The sequence below is a fragment of the Patella vulgata genome, chromosome 2 (assembly GCF_932274485.2).
Source record: "Patella vulgata chromosome 2, xgPatVulg1.2, whole genome shotgun sequence".
Lineage (NCBI taxonomy): Eukaryota > Metazoa > Mollusca > Gastropoda > Patellidae > Patella > Patella vulgata.
The window spans coordinates 14601909-14622943 of NC_065880.2; the positions used below are offsets into that span (position 1 = coordinate 14601909).

At 33.5% G+C, this 21035-nt stretch overlaps 1 protein-coding gene across 1 annotated transcript in view; it reads left to right on the forward strand.

The window, feature by feature from the left end:
• Positions 1 to 16415, forward strand: part of LOC126811336 (protocadherin Fat 4) — a 47723-nt gene extending 31308 nt beyond the window's left edge. The window contains exons 42-59 of the mRNA XM_056098954.1: positions 470 to 658; positions 1230 to 1376; positions 2043 to 2228; positions 3091 to 3213; positions 3430 to 3621; positions 4165 to 4305; positions 6776 to 6979; positions 7866 to 8003; positions 8574 to 8695; positions 9323 to 9432; positions 10134 to 10295; positions 10974 to 11134; positions 11610 to 11831; positions 12204 to 12295; positions 13770 to 13868; positions 15143 to 15223; positions 15724 to 15951; positions 16385 to 16415. Coding sequence (XP_055954929.1) covers positions 470 to 658; positions 1230 to 1376; positions 2043 to 2228; positions 3091 to 3213; positions 3430 to 3621; positions 4165 to 4305; positions 6776 to 6979; positions 7866 to 8003; positions 8574 to 8695; positions 9323 to 9432; positions 10134 to 10295; positions 10974 to 11134; positions 11610 to 11831; positions 12204 to 12295; positions 13770 to 13868; positions 15143 to 15223; positions 15724 to 15951; positions 16385 to 16415 — 2628 coding nt within the window. The remainder of the gene's footprint in view (positions 1 to 469; positions 659 to 1229; positions 1377 to 2042; positions 2229 to 3090; positions 3214 to 3429; positions 3622 to 4164; positions 4306 to 6775; positions 6980 to 7865; positions 8004 to 8573; positions 8696 to 9322; positions 9433 to 10133; positions 10296 to 10973; positions 11135 to 11609; positions 11832 to 12203; positions 12296 to 13769; positions 13869 to 15142; positions 15224 to 15723; positions 15952 to 16384) is intronic.
• The last annotated feature ends 4620 nt before the right edge of the window (positions 16416 to 21035 follow it).

Genomic DNA, 21035 nt, shown 5'->3' on the forward strand with positions numbered 1-21035 from the left:
GCAAGCGAATTATTGAAATAAGAAAATTGAACCATGTGTTAGTCCCAAAATTACCTAGTTTGTGTCGAGTGGACGTTAAACCCCATTTCACTCTCTCTCTGTTAGAGTCGGGTTTTTTGGTACTATCCAAACAACTAGATGCTTTTCGCAATAGTTGTAAAGAATAAGATTTCAGTCTTAGTGAGAAATATGATTTATTAGTCTCAAATGAATGTAAATTATTATTATTATTATTATTATTATTATTACATGTTCAGGTGCACTTTACAAAGTGACAATATAATCATAAATAAACACACAAGATTATGGAAATGTTAACGATTGTAAATATAAGGTTGTCCTTTGAAGCAACAAACCAGAAAAAAAAAAAATTATATGCATTTCCAACCATTTTTTCAAAACGGACCTATTGTAAATTTTTGCATTGTTGTTTGCCTTGTGTTATCACTGTCTTTATTGCACTTTTCAGGTTCGTGTAGCTGCATACAGAGAAAGTGATCCAAATGAGTTTGCTATTGCTTTAGTACGAGTTACTGTTATCCGTAATCCTAATTCTCCCGTATTTGGACATGGCAATCTGTTCTTTACTCTATCAGAAAACTTCCCACTTGGACAACAGTTTGGTGATGTCAATGCCACAGATGCTGACACTGACATGGTATGTACCGCAAAATTTATATTGATAATTTGTGAGCGGTGACAGCCAAATGAGTCACTTGGGGTAAAAAATAATATTTGAGTTATGCATATATTCAGAGAGTACATGTTATAAGCTTTTCAATGATATATAAAATGTAAAGATTGGATGAAAATTTAAAAAGTTATGCACAAACAATTTGGCAGACGAAAATGGCTAATTTTTACGAAAATTCTTTTGTTTTTAGCATTGATTTTAATGACACTATTTACAAAACACCCAATTTATACACTAAATTAATCAAATAAATATTACTCCAATAATAGACAAGTTAAAGCATCAGATTTCGCCAAAAAAAAAAATTTTTAAAGTTAAGCTCAAGTAACTATTTTACATAGTAGCGTTAAATAAGCATGCCCGACTTCTGACTCATTTGGCTATCACTGGTCACATTTATGATCTTAATGGCATTCTTTGTACAATTAATAGGAATTGTGAAAAAAATTAATTTCGAAGCAATCAGATTTCTATGTTTAGGTTATGTTTTGTAAAGAATAAGTTATGTGTAAAATGCTATATTATTATTTTTTAGACGGGAAGTGGTTTGATTGTGTATTCCATTGATAGATTACAATCAACACCAAATTATGTCTCTGATTATTTCTTTGTCAATCCATCAACTGGTCAATTATCTGTCATCACTAGATTAAGTAACGATCCTAACCAAAATACATATTTAGTAAGTATATATTTATATATTATTATAGTTAGTGTAGAGCATGGCTGGAGCATAGTATCTTCTTTATTTTGGACTGTTGATTTTTGGAGAAGACTAGCTAGAACGGAGGCGTTCCTGCACATTTTAACACATATGACGTCATATGTGGATTGTGCATTAGCGTAAGGGTTGGGTTTGGTCCAGGGTTAGGGTTAGGGTTAGCGCTAGCCCTGTTTATATCTCGAGACTCTGAAGAAATCTGTAGGTCCCAACCCTTACTCTAACCCTAATCACAATCCACATATGACATCATATGTGCTAAAATGTGCAGGACTGTCACCGATCTATGATGGCACTCCATTTAAATCTTTTTGATTTTGCATCTTCCATTGACAATATCAGTCTGAATTAGGGAAATATTTATGGAAAATAGTGCTCATGGCAAGCACTGAAATTAAAAACCCTGTCCAAACACCCATCTTGTGGATAACTTTAATCATTGCACTACATGAAAATTAGCACTGCTCTATCCTTTCAATAACTGATGCAAACTGGTCAGTGCAAGAATTATGTTAAATAGATCACCTGTCTAAGGCTGCTGAATATGGGATGTAGATAATCAAGTTATCTTGTTTTATCTGAACAACATGGTAGTGTGTACTGAGTTATTATTATTGTTTATTTTAGTTTAATGTAATTGCTCAAGATCGTGGTACACCAAGAAGACAGAGTAGTATTAGTGTTACAGTTAATGTAACTAGAAACTCTAATCCTCCGCGATTCAATCCAAGCATTTATGACGTTACTATAAACGAAACACATAGTGTGGGTGACAAAATTGTTGATGTATTTGCCACAGACGCTGATCCTAATGTAAGTACAAATTTCAGTATAGTTCTTATAAAAATCTGAAAGACCCTCTATTTTGCCAGACGAAAACACTTCTTTTTTACCGTAACTCCAATTAATCTACCCAAAAATAATGATACAGATGCTGGATATTTTAACACAATTTTTCTATTAACTGTAGGAGGTTTGAATGGCCGAATGGTTAGCGCATGCGCGCTGTATCGTAACTTCTGTCATTGAGTCAACCGGCATGGTTTTGATTCCTCGGTTGTACGTGACAAGGACTAGGGTCGCCTGTCCAACCTTGTGGGTTTTCTCAGATTTCCTCCCACTGCTAAAAACCCCTATGCACAAGCGAATTATTGAAATAAAATTGAACCATATGTTAGTCCCAAAATGACCTTGTTTTTGTCGGTTGGACGTTAAACCCCATTTCTCTCTATATATATATTAACTGTGCGCATGAAATTATTGATGTAAGAGACAGTCACCAGTTGCTAGGTGGTCCTTTATTTTTTTTTCCTTGTTTCTGCCTACAGCAATTCTCACTATTAAAAACTAGATAATGTAAAGGGAATTTGCTGAACATTTCAGTCAAATTGATCCACTCTGAACCGAGAATTTAGCGATTGAATTTTGTACCTAACCTCGATCATCAATACAAATGTCAGTATGATAAAAACATAGTCTTGATTATCCATTTCATGATTTAATCATGAATGAAAGTTGAGCAGCAAATCAGATTCTAATCCAGTAAATATCGCAGGCTAATGGTCTGGATAAGTTAATTAATGTCTAATTAATAATTTAGATAACATTTCATTCCTAAAGAAAGACCTGCAATAGGCAGATTTAGCTCTTGCATAATGTATGTTTAACTTTACAGGATGTAGTTTCATACTCTTTGATAGAAGGACCTACCGATGCCCTGTATTTCCGATTTAGAGCCAGCACCAACACTATAGAACTAGCACAGAGTGTAGAGCGAGATAATAATCTTCAATACCAGGTAAGTTTCACTATATAAATCATGCAGAATGAGTCTTAGAACTTTGTCTGCTATATTACCCTTGACATAAAACCCAACGACAACAAGAATCTTAGAACATACCTTTTTCATCTTCATATAAAATGAGTGGCCCTGCTGAAATGAAATAAAAAAAGACTGATTGTTGAAATTTTCTGTGCCATTTGAATTAAATGATCTATTTATTTTTTTTAACAGTTCCGAGTGAGGGCTACTGACAATGTTAGTGTATCACCTCGAACTGGAACAGCTCTAGTTAGAGTGACAGTTGTCCGAAATCCTAATGCTCCAGAATTTGGTCAGAGTAACTATAATGTAACTATATCTGAATATGAGGCGGTACGAAATATTATCGCTAGAATCCCAGCAACAGATAAAGATAGTATTAATGTAAGTATATGATACTAATTTGGATTAATGGGTTCGTCCATCCGTCTTTCCATCTTACGTTTTGGAACACAATAACTCTGCTTTTAATTATTGAGGTTGAGTGTTTAAGCAGAGATAAGCAATCGGATTTGTTAAAACTTTGGGATACGATAACTTTGATTCTGATTGAGTTAAATAGATGAAACTTACACTGATTAAGTCGATAATGACCATTTTTCTGCTTCGATTAAGCAGAGTGATAAGCAATTTGATAGCTAGATGCTTTATGAAAATAGAAATGAGAAAGTAATTAATGAGTGTCATCTATTTATTTTTGAATTGAGACGGGGAGGACATCAGCCTCACGGTTGGCTTGCTTGTACTAAGTCGGACTTTGATCAAATAGGCCTTTAATCCTAATCTTTTACAGTACTAGACAATTAAACAAAATCTGTTCTCAATCCACCGATACAGATGATTATGTTATAAATTGATTATTTTTTAATAAATAAACTGAAGGACATTATATTAATTTAAGTTAAAATAAATTTTTATATTTTGTAGAGTTTAAGTGGTCAGATAAGATACAGTATTACATCCGTTACTCCCAACAATGGTTTAGGATATTTTGTTATAACTCCAAATACTGGTGATATTATCTTATCACAACAGTTAACTAGATCAGGTGTTCCTGATAGATTTGAGGTAAGTTTATTATGTTTTAGAACAGCCAAAATCAATCTGATTAAAACACAGATCCTATTTCGTTTCATTTTTTATAGTTCAAAATTTCGTTTTACTTGTCTTTACTACACTATAGGATCTGGAAGAGTTGTTATCATTGACATGTTCTGGATGATATTTTAGGGATTAGCCAATGAAACGGTCTGTTACAGCAAGCTTTTGGCGTGAGCTGCACGGAACTGTGGGTAATCCACTAGAAACATCAATGCTTGTGTGACCTCTGATGTGACCTCCCAAAACAACTGGTCAGATCTTCATGTAGTGTAGGCCATCGAAAGTATAAAAAATGAAACGAAATAAAGATCTGTATTTTAATCAGATTGTATGAAATCTATACTATTCAAAAAAAGTAGGGGATATTTGATTTTGGGGGCATAATACTAAAATATGCAAATGACTACGAAAAAAGTCACTATAGAACCTAACAGAAGAAACATTTCCAGTTACATGTGACGCCCAAACGCACCAATAGCTACCGCATGGAATGCAGGTGATGCTTGGGATCATCATGGGGGTCCAACCCAAGATTTGCACGACTCTGACTTTGAATGTTACAGTCATTGTGGCATTGAATTCCAGGGTGGAAACATCAGTTTAATTGTTTTAGTGACCAGAAAACAAATTTTGATATGCGTCGGCTTACCCAAAATGAAAGGTTACGTGCCCTTGGCATGCTACAGATCGGCACAACACAGGCGGTTGTGGCGCGGACGATGAATGTTTCTCAGTCTGTCATAAGCAGGCTATGGTCCAGATACCGTGATACACAATCTGTACAGGACAGACCACGCTCAGGTCGACCAAGGGCGACAACTCAAGCCCAGGATCGATTTATCCGTACCTTGGCCTTGAGAAATCGTGTCATCACAGCAAATCAGATCAGCGCTCGTCTTCAAACAGACACTGGTGTGAGAGTGAGTGGCCAGACGATTCGGAATCGACTGCATAGGGGTCACCTTCGCGCCGGACGTCCTCGCGTGATCCCTTGTTTGAGAGATCATCACATTCAGGCAAGACGTCGTTGGTGTAGGGATCGTCAACACTGGGATAATTGACGCTGGAGCAATGTGATGTTTTCAGATGAGTCAAGGTTCACTGTTGATTTTTTGGACAGACGTAGGAGGGTGTGGCGTCGTCGAAACGAGCGCTTCCAAGACGTTAACGTCATCAGACATGATCGATTTGGGGGTGGTTCTGTTATGGTGTGGGGAGGCATCACTGTTGCTGGAAGAACGGCTTTACATGTTGTTGCAGGGCGTGTTACAGGCCAGTACTACCGGGACAACATCTTGGCAGTCCATGTTGTGCCGTTCGCACGACGTCATGGCTGCCGTTTCATCTTCCAGGATGACAACGCAAGATGTCACAGGGCCAGGATCGTTACAGGTTACCTCCAACAACAGAACATCACCACATTACCTTGGCCAGCACTGAGTCCCGACCTCTCCCCCATCGAGCATGTCTGGGACATGCTTGGACAGAGGTTACGTCAACGTCAACAACGTCCTGCCAATGTCCAAGAACTTGCTGCTGCGTTGCAACAGGAATGGGACAATCTGGACCAAAATGACCATAGACGTCTCATTAGGAGTATGCCACGTCGGATCAATGCTTGTTTGGCAAACAGAGGAGGATTTACCCGTTACTGACTTGGTTGTGATGCTGTGGTAACTTTGCTGTTTGACCCCGGGTATCATTTTACCCTTATAATGGTCAGTCTGTGCCTTACTTAGTCTAACGATCATTTGGAATAAATCGATGAATGTGAACTTCATTTCATTTTGTCATTTGTTTCTTCGTCAGTTTCATTAGGTGACTTTAATAACACTTAAAAATCAAATATCCCCTACTTTTTTTGAATAGTATATATAAGCTTAGTCTACACAATGTTATTATCTTTATGATGTCCTAAATACACTTCCAGAATAAAAAGCATTTCTTCATTGGAATAAAAAAAATTGTCATTTGAGGGGTTTGTTTCCAAAATGATGCAAGACAGCATTACCAAGCTATGAGATAATAATAATAATAATATTGGTAATTTTAAAACAATGTTTTATTTATAGAAAGGCATAAAACATGTTTTTGTATAAGTTTGTAAATTGCATCTACGTAATATTTTTGTTGTATTTGTGTAATAGCTTCTATATAAAATAAGACAAAGGCACAAGTCTGCTATTATAACTCTGCTAAACTTTATTGATGCAGGCTCTTATATAGTAACATACTTATACATATAAGGAATTGGTGGAACTAATGAATATTAATAAGGTATAAGAATGGGTTACTATTGGTATATATATTACACTGTATAGTATAGAAACTATAGGACATTACAGTTTGTGTTCAAATCAAATACTGCAAGGTTTATTTGAATACAAGTTGAATTTCAGGTGTCTTTATCTTATATGTGGTACATTCTATATTTTAGCTGAGAATATTGGCACGGGATATGGCAGCTTCACCAAAATCGGCAACAACTACTCTGACTATAAATGTTGTTAGAAATCGCTTTGCTCCTGTGTTTAGTATTGCTGATAATAATGGTGTTGTATCCCAAAATTCACCAGTTTACACGACTATCCTCAGGGCAAATGCCACGGATGAGGATATGAATGACATTTATAACCGAGGTGTAAGTAATTTCTCATAGATCAATTATCTAATTCTGGTTATTTATTAATCAATACATGTTAATTTTGTTTCCTGTTAAAGTTTATTCGGGTTATCAATGAAATGAAATCAAATGAAATAGAGTTTAATGTCCTACTTTTCTGCTCCGACTTGGCTAATGAAGACGGGCATACGCCATGCAGTGTGTTATAAGTGAAATTTTGACCGGCCAGCGGCACTATGGCCTACTCTTATATAGAATTCCAACTACCAAGGAATCTTTTATGTGCATGCCAATGTATACACTGGACCTCACATTTTCGTCCCATCCGAATGACTAGACAGCTGTCTTTGTCAGGTCCTCTGTCCTGCACCACTGACAAGGGAAAACCACGTCAGAAAATCCTGATGAACATTCCTGGCCCATGCAGGGATTGAACACGCAACCTCCAGACTAGCAAGCCAGCGCCTTACCCACTTAACCACTGTGGCTCCCAGTTATCAATGAACGAATAGAGAAACTTTTTGACTGATATCTGTTATTATGGGGGGGAGTTGGATGGCCGAATGGTTAGCACGTGCGCGCTGTATCATACTGTCTGTCATTGAGTCAACTGGCGGGGTTTCGATTCCCCGGTTGTACGTGACAAGGAGTAGGTTCGCCTGTCCAACCTTGTGGGTTTTCTCCGGGTCCTCCGGTTTCCTCCAACTGCTAAAGACCCCTACGGTCATGCGAATTATTGAAATAAAATTGAACCATGTGTTAGTCCCGAAATGAGCTAGTTTGTGTCGAGTTGACGTTAAACCCCATTTCTCTCTCTCTCTCTCTCTCTCTCTCTCTTAGTATGATGTATTTCTTTAAAATGTTTTCAAATGACTGATGAGATAAATCACTATTTCTATTGTAGACACCTAATGCTCAGATAAAGTACAGTATTGTAGATAATACCCAGCCAGGCAGTCAATATTTTGGTGTTTATAATGATGGAACAGTGTATGTTAGACAAAGTCTATTTAATGAAGATTCTGACTTACAAACACTTCCTGTAAGTACTTATAGTATATAATAATGCTGGCAAGATAATCAGGCCTAGAAATAACGGTTTTAGATATACCTGACAAAATGTCAGGCACTAATGAAATAGTACCTGACATTTTCAATTTAGTGCCGGACATGTATTAATAATATCAGTAAAAAAAGACAAAGCAGTGCCAGACAAAATGACAGGCACCAGAGGTTTAGTGCCTGACAAAGCCTGAATCTGTGTCTGACATTGTCTGTGACAGGTGCCTTATTTCCAGGCTTGAATTGATAATGATAATAATATATTATTCATAATATCAATAATAATAATGTCAATTTCAGAACAATGCTAAACTGGCATTTATTTTGTATTCAATGACAGAACATTAGAATAATTATCTTTATTTTAATTTTGTTTATTATTGATAAGAAATGTCTTACTTTCAATAAAAGATAATTTTTGAAGTTGTAAAAGATGACCTAGTTAACTTTGAGGGAACAGATCTTCAAAGTTTGTTTTGAAGGCCATTTTATTGTATTTATAGATTTACAGATCACCAAATAAACTATTTTTGCACTTTATTTTTTACAGTTCACTCTCAGAGCATCAGATAGTGGCTGGAATTATAAATCTACCGACATTCAAGTTGAAATAAAACTCACTAAAGCAACTTTAACTGAAGGAGATTTAGGTTTTATTCAACCAGTTTACTAGTAAGTCTACTTGGTTAGTCCTTATTTGGTACAGTCCTTATTTAAAAATACATTATGCAAGAGCTAAATCTGCCTATTGTAGGTCTTTCTTTAGGACTGAAATGTTTTATAAACTATTAATTAGACATTAATTAACATATCCAGACCATAATCAACTCTCGATGTCAACGCTAGCCTGCGATATTTGTTGGATTATGATACGATTTGCTGCATAACTTTCCTTCTCGATTTAACGATTAAATGGATAATCGAGACTATGATTTTTGTTGTACCGACTTTAGTAATGATGACCGAGGCTATGCGGAACTTTCAATAACTTATTCTTTGGTTCATAGTGGATCAATTTGACTGAAATTTTCAGCAAATTGCCTTTACATTTTCTAGTTTTTAACTATTATAGTGAGGACTGTCAACTCGTTATCGAATCTCCCATAATGTATCTTTAAATGTATATTTATTTCCTCTTTCTGAATGTTTTATTACATTAATATATTATTTATTTTTATAAATTATACTGTACATGTTTTCGGTTGGGGTTTTTTAAATCACAAACGGATACATGAGAATTATTCTAAGTCTTCTTGAATCCAGCAACTTATGGTAATTCTTTTTTTTTTTCATCTACAGCATTGAACAGAAAGAAAATACAGCTATAGGAACTACAATACAAGACTTGAATGTAGAAAATCAAGGCTCTGAAATAGTTCGGTGTACATTTATAAGTGGAAATGAAGGAAGTAAGATATGATTTATTGATTTATGTACGAAGATCAGCGTAGATTGATATATGAAAAGTCAATTAATGGTACATAGATAAAGTGGGAGTGGCCAGTGAGATGTGGGTTGGGCTTATAATAAACAGGACACATATGAAAATATTGATTCCTCTTGATTTTTTAATTCATTACACACTTTGTGAAGCAATGACAGACCAATACATAACTTGGGATATGGGGCACTCGTGAGCATACATATAGTCTGTACATGGTGGGGGGAGGGGAGAGAGAGAGAGAGAGAGAGGGGTAGGTGTCTTATTGGGACTAACATATGGTTCAATTTTATTTCAATAATTCGCTTGCGTGTAGGGGTCTTTAGCAGTTGGAGGAATCAGATAAAACCCACTTGGTTGGACAGGCGACCGTACTCCTTGTCACGTACAGCCAGGGAAGTACATGGTCGGAATCCTACATTAATGTACATGGCATCAAGTACCAGTGCTTACATCCTGACTATTTAAAAGTCATACGAAAATAAAAATGTTAATATACTGATTGCTTAAAGGGCACATTGCATGACCTACTCACACTCTGGCTGTTTAAATCTTAGTATTATAATTTCTTTATATTTATCATTCATTTTTCAAAGTTAAACGTCCATGCGGTCTCTGACAAATTATGTATTATAACATTACTCTTCATAATCTTTCATTTTATTTCAGCTGTATTTACTGTCGATACTGACACAGACAAAAAGAACTGTTTCTTGAAACTTCAAAAAGAATTAGATTATGAAGTGAAAAATCTATACAATATGACATTGTTAGTAGAAAAGGATGTTTTCAGTGGTAGAAAGAAGAGACAAACAGAAAATATCATTTACAGTAGGTTTATTTTAATACTTGGTGGATGAATATATATTAAAGGGATGATCTGCTATGAGTGTGGAAAAATTTCTTCTTTTGTTTAGAAATATGGATAATTTTTAGTGAATGTTTCGCCACTGCATTGAAATATGATACAAAATCCAAAATTCCAAACAGCATTAATTTAACCATCTGCCACAGACACGAATATATGATTTCCAGAAATAAATAACACTTAAACATACATTATGCAAGAGCTAAATCTGCCTATTGCCGGTTTTTCTTTAGGCTTGGAATGTTTTCTAAATTATTAATTAGACATTAATTAACTTATCCAGGTCATAATCAACTCTCGATGGCATCAGATTTCTCCGATATTAAATAGATTAGAATAGTTCAGACTTAGCTTCGAACAACCAGTACGGTGGTTGAAATTATTGCACACATCTTGTCAAACCTTCAAATCTAATATCTTTGCTCGTAATAGAGTAATTTGAATGAAATTTTCAAATTATTCATTTTACATTATCTATTTTCCAACTATTATAGTAAGAATGGCTAGCACTTCATCTAAATTTTACATAATGTATCTTTAAAGTGTTTACATATATATCAAATAACTAAACTATGTGGGTTTTTTTTAATCCTTATTGATTGCCAGTAGCTTTGTTAAATGAATGTTTTTTCTTCCTACAGATACATGGCGATATACTACAGTAATTGTAGCTGTATTAGATGTTAATGATAATGATCCAATATTCATTTTCCCTGTCTACCCAGATGGAACAACACCAAATTTGTACATCACAGCTATTCCAGCAACATCTAAACCTAATGAAATCGTTACCACAACCTCGGTACTACTTTTTAATTCTATTCAAATTTTGTGCTTGTGTGAATTGCCCGAAAATTTGTTTATCCAGTTTTTTTTATAACGATTTACAAAAATTATCTCCATGTTTATAGAAGACCTCATGAGTTGAACATCAAGCCTTTGTAACGTAATGTTTTAACTAAACAGAGATATAAAAATCAAACAAAAATTTGTATAATTAAAGAAGCTAAATCGCAAATATTTGGCACCTAGAAATTGACATAAATGGGTCGCAACGCATATGATAATGTAATACAAATATATATAGGCCTAATCATTTACATTCAATCATTTCCGTTTTTTACTTTAATTTCACATCATCAAAGTTGATTTAAATTGACAAATAAGTTGTGTTTTGAATGTCGAAGACTGTAGATGGTATTGAGTTAAAGACTTGATTCCTTTAAGTAAAAATCTATAAGAAGTGTAATTTTATGTTTTAATCATTTAAACTTCAGGCTACAGATGCAGATTCGGGACGAAATGCTGAAATTGAATACCAAATGGATCCCGACAATACACAGACTCCACCATTTACTATAAATCCAGTAGAGGGCACTATAACTACTACTATCGAATTTGAAATAACGCCAGAACACACTCACCAAAATAACTTTAATATTATAGCAAGAGATAATCCTGTTGATGGACAAGACCGAGTAGCTAAAGCTTCAGTAGTTGTAAGTAGTTTATAAGATCTCTTTTTCTATCCTGTAAAGAAATCTATTTAACAAATATTAATGATTTTGTCTTTTATATGCCCACATGGTATTTCTTCATCGATTTTCATTAAATTTTCAAGAATAGTTAATATTGGGTCCATCGATTTACCCAAAGTCATATAAATGTGTTGTTTTATTCAAAATACAGATTGTTTTGAGGTAACTTAAGTTGTTTTTTGGGGTAAATCTATGGACCAGTTAGTACTGGAGTCTTTTTACAATATGACTGATGAAGTATGTAACTTGCCTGCCAAGCTATTGTGTAAGATTATGGGCTAAATTTGCAGTTACCTCCCTTTCATATGTGAAATGTGATTTTTTTTTTTTTAGGTGAATTTTATTGAACAATACAATCGTTTTATACTAGTCTTAAAGGACAGAGAAGCTAAAGATGTTTTACCTCAAAGAGAAACAATAAGACAGTAAGTATATTCTATATTGTACTGTATATATATCAAGGACTTATTTTACAAAGCGGGTGTTCGATCCCTGCATTGGCCGAGAAAGTTCATCCAGATTTTCCAGCGTGGTTCTCCCTTGTCAGTGATACAGGACGGAGGGGCTGACAAGGAAGCTGTCTAGTCGTTCGGATATATATATGTCAAGGACTTATTTTACAAAGCTTGGGTAAAGGTCAAAAGATCAGGGGCCTGTTTCACAAATTTTTAACTAAGATAAAATCCAAATTTTAGTAATTTGATTGGATAATATTAGATTGATTTTAGTGCTTAGCCAATCAAAATTGAAGTATCTACTAAAATTTAGATTTTATTTTTAGTTAAGATTTCAAGAAAACAGGAACCTGTATACTAAAATGTGCATTGTGAATCTGGATGCTGGTCATTTATGTATAAAAGATCACGTACATTTGAGTAAAGTTGAAAGGTCAGAGGTGTAATCTTTACATCAATACCTTGACCAATGAACATTTTCTGCTCAAGTTAAGAATTTGATTGGTCTAGACTTGGCGTTTAGTTTAATTACATGAAAACCTTGACTAAGTTCAATGATGAGCATTTTCTACTTAGGCTATGCATTGATAAGCAATTAGGCATTTTGATTGCTCGATACTTTACAAAAAGTTAAATGTGCAATTAAATAATGTGTGTCATCTATGTTTATTTATTGAACGATACTATTGGCATGATTATTTGTTGCATTCATTCCACTAGTATTTCAGATTTTTTACATGCTTATGATAAGTTTTTCTAAGTATTTTTATATGCTCACATTAAACACTGTACATTTATCATCCTATTTTTTTAAAATTCATATGTTGTTTCTGTTAGTAAGATGAAGATTCCTCTTAAATTTCAGCGATTTCTCATAAAAAATTACAAAACTATTGCCATTTTGGATCTTATGATATAAGATTTGTTTGACATTAATATGCAAGGAGCAGAACAGTAGGACATTAAATAACATTTCATTTATATGTATTATTTAGATAAGTGAAATACAGAAAACTACGGAATTTCAACAATTTTGAATAATTACTTCTAGAGTCATTGCCCTTGTTCACTTTGAGGAATCTTGTGAAAACTCTAGTGAAATACAGAAAACTACGGAATTTCAACAATTTTGAATAATTACTTCTAGAGTTATTGCCTTTGCTCACTTTGAGGAATCTTGTGAACACTCTAGTGAAATACAGAAAACTATGAAATTTAAACAATTTCGTATAATTACTTCTAGAGTCATTGCCCTTGTTCACTTTGAGGAATCTTGTGAACATTCTACTGACAAATGTTATCTTCCGATCTGGTTGAAATTTATATGCATTGTTCGAATTGGTGAGTCAAAGAACAACCTTTCTTTAATCTTTGTATTACTAAGAGTTCTCCACAATATTAGAAAGAGTGGGATATTTAATATTCAAACATTCATCTATTTTAGAATGCTTCAAGACACATTTGGACGAGTATGTTTAATTGAACGAGTGGAGGGAAAACGTGTGCTACAGGAAACTAATAATCTTGTCGTAGAAATGGCATCGTGAGTATTTTAATTTAAATGTAGTTTAGGGTATATGATTCTTTTAGAACATTCATTGAGACTCTCAACACTTTGATCTTCATACGCTTAATTCCATTATAATTGAGATATCTATTTCATAGTTTGAAGCAAATCATTCTAGAATATAGAATTTAGATTATTGAAGGGGTGTCTGATTCTGGCAGTTAGTAAAACATGTTCTAATTAGTTGTGTGCACATTTTGAGCAGAATCTATCAGTATATTTAAGAGAGAGAGAGAGAGAGAGAAATGGGGTTTAACGTCCACTAGACACAAACTAGGTCATTTCGGGACTAACATATGGTTTAATTTTATTTCAATAATTCGCTTGCGCGTAGGGGTCTTTAGCAGTGGGAGGAAACCGGAGGACCCGGAGAAAACCAACGAGGTTGGACAGGCGACCCTACTCCTTGTCACATACAACCAGGGATTCGAAACCACGCCAGTTGACTCAATGACAGGCCTTATGATACAGCGCACACATGCTTACCATTCGGCCATCTACCCCCCCCCCCCCCATATAGTCATATATACACATTTGATTGTCTTTAGAACAACTGTGTTGAAGAGTGAAAGATACGAGTGTCTGGACGTTCGAATGCGTTGCTATGGTAAACAGCACGTGCAACAGTGTGCGTGTAGTATATTGTAGATTCATACAGACTTACAAGACGAAAGGCCTTATTCTATTGAAATGTGAAATTTTGACTGTATTATTGAGTGTAGTTGATATAATAAAGATCGATCAAGACTATTCTGTGTATTTCTTACGAAATTAGAGCCCGTTTTCACAACAAACTGATCTTTAAAACAACTTCAATCTAAATATATGATTTTGTGGAACACGCTTGACTTTTAAACAACAAACAACCAAGTTTAAACATACACTATGCTAGAGCTATATCTGCCTATTGGAGGCCTTTCTTTAGGCCTGAAATGTTTTCTAAATTATTAATTAGACATTTATTACCAAAACAAGACCATAATCGACTCTCGATGGCATCGGATACTCAAGATTTTAACTAGATTAAAACGGTTCGCCATTTAAAAATTTAATTTAAAAATGGGAAAGCAAGGCTAAGTCCCGATTATACCTGTGCCCTGGTTACCACTGGCTAAGAATGAAAGAATTTGAATGAAATTTTCAATATTTTCTTTTTTTATCATCTATTTTTGAATTATTATAGCAAGAATGACCAACTCTTTATTATACTCTTAACTAATGTATCTTTAATTTAAATGTATTATTTATAGGACTGATGTGACGTTTGTATTGGCTGAAATAAATGGTGAACATCGACTATTAAATAACACCAATCCAGCACACACAGGATTGTAAGTAAAATTTTGGGGTTTTTTCACATCAAGTTTAAATTTAATTATAAATCCATCAAAAAACTGCATGTAGACAATAGTCAGGTATACTTTATATAATAATATATATTTATAAATGTATGGAAACAGTTAACTTGTTTTTAAATACATTAAAAATAATTATAACTGAAGACAAAGAAACATCATTTAAAGCTGATGACTCACTGTAACAAATTGTTGACATAAGGTGTTCACCAGGGACGTTCCTAACTCTATACGGAGTACGTGCTCTGTGTACGAAACTAATTCAGGTTAGAGTCTAGCTCACTAGCTAGCTGTTTGCAGACACAGCAACAGTCTCTGTACATTGATGTGTCGTCTATATTAGGATATTATTCTTGACTTTGTCATATTGGATTTTATATATATCGTTTTTGTGTGGCATTGATTTGCAAGTGATATTTTCTTGTAGTTTACATATATTGGATATAGAAAAATACATTGCTATTATCTGTTTGCAGAGTTTTAGGTAAAGAAGGTGTACTAGGATCTAAGATTACAGCAGTAACGGCAATAGAAGTTGAAAGAGTGAGAGTACCCTATGCACAAGCCGTTTTACTAAGAGGCATGGTTACCAAATCTTATATATGGTGGATGGATGATCCATGGGCAGCATTAATTGCTCTGGCTGCCATTATTATTCTACTCAGCATAGTAGGAATAATTGTAATAGTCTTCACATATTCTAGGTAAGATATTTTGTATATTTGATCAATTTTCTGGTCTGATGAATTTTATATTTAAATATATTACTTTAAATTGAAACAGTGGAACCATAATTATGAAACATAAAATAAAATATGCCAATCTGAAGTACCCACTAGCTGGTTGTACTTGTTGACCACCTGTTATTTTGATCTGAGAATGACTGGGCAACTCCATGCCATGAATTTTGTTTCGGCCAAGTAAACTGAAGTCGCTTTGTTTATTAATTTGTAGTTTCAGTTTTATCTCCGATCTCAAGATATAAATATTCAATGTAGAATGATGTCGTCTTCACAAAACAAATAAATCCACAATTGTGTTCTTTTGTATTAAATATTATATTTTAAATCTATTTAATAGTAAAAGAAATTAAAATATGGATTTATATGACTCGAAATTGATTTTTAATTTTTCTAGATACGTTAAATTCATCAATCAAATTTGTTAAATTTTACTAGATACATTAAATTCATCAATCATTATATATACATGATTTTTAATTTTTCTAAATGTGTTAAATTTTTCTAGATACGTTAAATTCATCAATCAGTACAGAGTTTATTCACATAGTTATGAAAATCCAGAATTTGTTGATCCTCCAACTTTCTTAAGAGAATATGAAACACAGGTAAGGATTGGAAATTGTAATATATTCAGTACCCCCCAAAAAATACATAATTTAGAAATTATTGGAATAGTTTATTCAGTATTATTCTAAAAATCTTTAAAACCTATTAGAATTTAGTAATATTTCTATAAAATTTAAAGTTTGTGTTATATATTTGAAATTTATATGTGTTAATTGAATTTTTGCAGAGTTTAAATATGTATGTACCACCTGATGAAGCTGTACAAGATTTAGGTGAAATTAACATGACATTCCAAGGTGATAATATGGAAGGTCAACATTTTGGTGCAGACCCCAGGGCAGAAGCCGCTTTTAATCCTGTTTATGGAAGGTAAGCATTTCATTAAAAGTCTTCAAATTGTGATTATTATTTATTTGGATATACACGGTACCTGACATTGTTAGATTTAGGGTAACATGTAAGCTTGATCACTATATGTATGTGTTAAGCATCTTAATTTAACCCATCCTTAAACTCACACTTCTATTTGACACACCTAAGTTCATCATTATCATCATCATCATCATTAGTGTTCTGAAAGCATGAAATGTTTGTATTTAACTTACTGATAGAAGTTTCCCTGAAAACATCTAAACTATATACATGTATCTATTTCAACTGAACAATTGGAATTTAATTGTATTTTCAATCGACATTAAATTGAAAAAAAATACATTAACAAGTGTTGGTATTGATGTAAAGGTTTGACCAATATAAAACCTGTTATAAATAAAAACATGCACAATTGACAGTGTACTATTTGAATAGGCCTACGTTTGCTCAATCTATTGGTTTACTTGAGTCTTCCTCCTCTCTATCGTTGTTTACTTAAGAAAAACAAATACGACTGGCTTGGTTTTCAAGTTTTAGCAAAGAATATATCTTGGTATTTTCCAATGACCTGGTTCATCAAAATAGATGTGGAAAAAATGGCTGATGATTGGCAGAGAATCGACAGTGTATATATGTGTACATGTTTGATTGTTAATAGCTTTAGTTCCCCTTTCAATAAAAACTGATTTTCTTAAGTCAAATTAAACTGCCATTTTCTGTTGTTAAGCTCTCGGCAAATAGATTTCAAACAGTTTAAACTTCTTGCGACGTGAAAAGTAAATCCAAAGAGCAAAGTTGCAAAGAATTTTTCTTTTATCTTTGTATTCTGGGTTATTTTTCTGCAACAGAACAGCCTATAATGATATAAATTATCTATTTATTTCTATTTGTATACAGTATTAATGTAGATTTATATATAATATTACAAAACAATATCACATAATATTCACATATAACATTCCTGTTTTATGCCGGGTATTATTTCTTTTGATCACAATAACAAATATTTATTACAATTTATAGATCATAATAAAAATATTTTTTTATATATTTTTCAGAGAAAATCAAGGTGCACAAACCGGTATGAAAGAAAGTACAACAATCTTATAAGGAAAATTAGTTTAGCAATTCCTTGCCTCTGTAAAACACTTACACTTTAATAACAACCAAAACAATTTTAATATTTTTTTTATAATGAATTTTAATTATTAAAATCTTTGAGTTAGTTTTTTTATGTTAAGATTTTGATATCCCCACATAGTGGTGCTGTGACTGCTGAAATATCTGTGACTCCTGAGTTTTAAAGAAGAATAAATTATGCAAATGAATTTGTTAAAAGAAGAAATTATGCAAATGAATTTGTTAAAAGACTTATTATATATGTATAGCATTCACATTCCTTTTTAATAACGAAATATCTCTGCTGATGTAATCAATGCAAATAGAAAGAAAAAATGTTTCAAGCATATTATTTTTATAGTGATTGGTGAAAAAATATTATTATGTTGCAAAATTGTATATATTTGTCAATAATTATAACAGCAATCAGTTCATTGAATTGAGAAGAATTTATTTTTCATCCCCAACTGTCTTCAAAATAGAATATTATTTTAGTGTTTATTTTAGTTTATTATTATGTCTCAAAAATGAAATTATAGTTATGATATTATAAAACCAAATCAAACAATTCTCATATTTTGTTATAACTATGTAAATAATGATGTATTTCATATAGAGTAACTGACAGGAGTACATCATATAATAAAGAAAGAATCTCACTTTTTTTAAAAGCAAAATATATGTACATAGACCAAAAATGAGTGTATATTGTTAAAACAAAGTTATATGTACTTGTATATTATGAATGAAATTATAATGTTTTCTATCTATTATTAGAATTTATATGTCTTTTATACAATGAATATTATACAAATAAAGATTCTATTTCTATATAAAATGAAAACACTGAGTTTGAGTAATTTTTTTAGGGGTCTCCATTAATTTATTGTATTGTTAATTGGCCATTAGCCAAATATTTTGGAATTAATTACGTAATATGTAATTAAATTCTATCATTACCCTTAAATAGCGAGCAGAGAGAGTCTGGCCGACTGTTGTCTCAATTGTGATTGAAATAAAATGAAAATGGGGTTTAACGTCCTACAGTTCTGCCTCAAACTGGCTAATGAAGACGGGCATACACCATACAGTGTGCTATGAGGGAAATTTTGCCCGGACAGGGGTACTTCGGCCTACTCTTATATCAAATTCCAACTGTCATGGGATCTTTCTTGTCCACACCAATGTGCACACAGGACCTCGGTTTTCCATCCCATCTGAACAACTTGACAACTGTCCTTGTCCGGCCCTCTGTCTTGCGACACTGACAAGGGGGGGACATCTGACCTCCAGGCTAGCTAGTCAGCCTCTTACCCACTTAGCCATCGTGATCCCCCAATTGTGATTGAATAACAACATGGCATATGTGTCTATTCTTGTACTATGCAATTAAATATTCTTAAACAATTCCCACCTCTGACCAACTATATCTTATGCAGAACTATAATTCTGTTCTCTTTCACTGGCAGACTCACTATTTTACTGTTTAATTAAACCTATGAATCTATAAGTATTGAGGTGTTTATCAGTGACATGTTTAACACAGAGGGACTTTCAACATTGTGAAATATGGAGGGGTACACATTTATTCGTTTGAAAACATGGTTACAATATCCTTTTAGTTTTGACACTTAATAAGGTGTGAGTTAATTTGTATTTAGAGTAACAAATGGCATTTATCGCTTTAAAGGTAGACGTGTAGGAATGTATGACCTTTCAGAGCAAAAAGATCAACATCTATTAGCTTAAAGCTTCAACATGTTATACTAGTACTACACACTATATCCTACAATATAGTTTAAAGACAGACAATTCGAGCAGGTTGGAAAGGAATATAGTACCACGCCCACTACCAGTTTGTCGCAGGGGAGTCATGAACGGTTCACTTTTTAGAATTAAAAGCAATATTGTTTTTAGATCATTAATATTTAACAGTAGGACGTCAATCCTCATTTCATTTCTGTAAATTAGGCCCCGAAACCTTACATGTTCGTGGATAGGCATCTTTATCTTACTGTTCAGACGACAGATACCGGATATTTCAATATTTTACAAAATGAGAGGGTTTATTTTTAGGTTTTACCTTTTCTAGTGAATTTTCAGACAAGTTGACTAAAAGCACCAATTCACCCCACCCCCTCTGTATTCACGCCAAGTGCTTTCAAGTGAATTGGAAAATGACGACTCCAAGATTCTATAAAAGATTAAAGGCATAGGATTTGAAATCGCTGGTATTCAATATTCAACGGATAGAAGGTCAGATTCCTGTGCTCCAACTAACTTATGACTATGGTAGTCGGTTTTGTATATTATAACGTTGGTGAGATTAACAGTTAATCGCATCAATTAATTAGCACCCTATAAGTGCTAGCTAGTGGTCAGGAGATTAAGATTGTTGATTGGATAATCATCAAAGAAGCCGCCACAGCTGTACGCGTGTTCATTTAACACGTGAATTAAAATAAGATTTTGCGTGTATGATAGGTCTATTATTATTTTCAGGTAACGTAAAGGTATCAAAATATGAGTCCCTATAGAGATGTCAATTTCATAGTCAAGAAATACTTACGTTCACTTTCGTGCATTCTGGCTTTGATGTAATTAAACAATGGCAGACTCGAGAATCGTCGCAATTCGGCTCGTTGGTCGTTCTCATTTTTTCGACCCATGGTGATAAGAGAATTTTAAACAATAATATCCAAGATGCATTCCTTACTTTGTATGTCGTATGAAGAAGCGACAGTAAAGCGAATTCATCTATCAATGAAATTCTCTTCGAAAAGAAAATTATTGGCCATTTTTTTTATTTCCATCTAAGGCCTATAAATTATTTTTTTTTTAAAAGATATCAGATAATCACTGCTTGGATTAATTATTCGGAATAAATAAGGAGTTGTCGACGGCTTTATAATTAACCCGTGACAGTTGATTAGTATTACTCGATGACACCCACCCCCATGTCGATTAATTTACATAATCAGCCACGT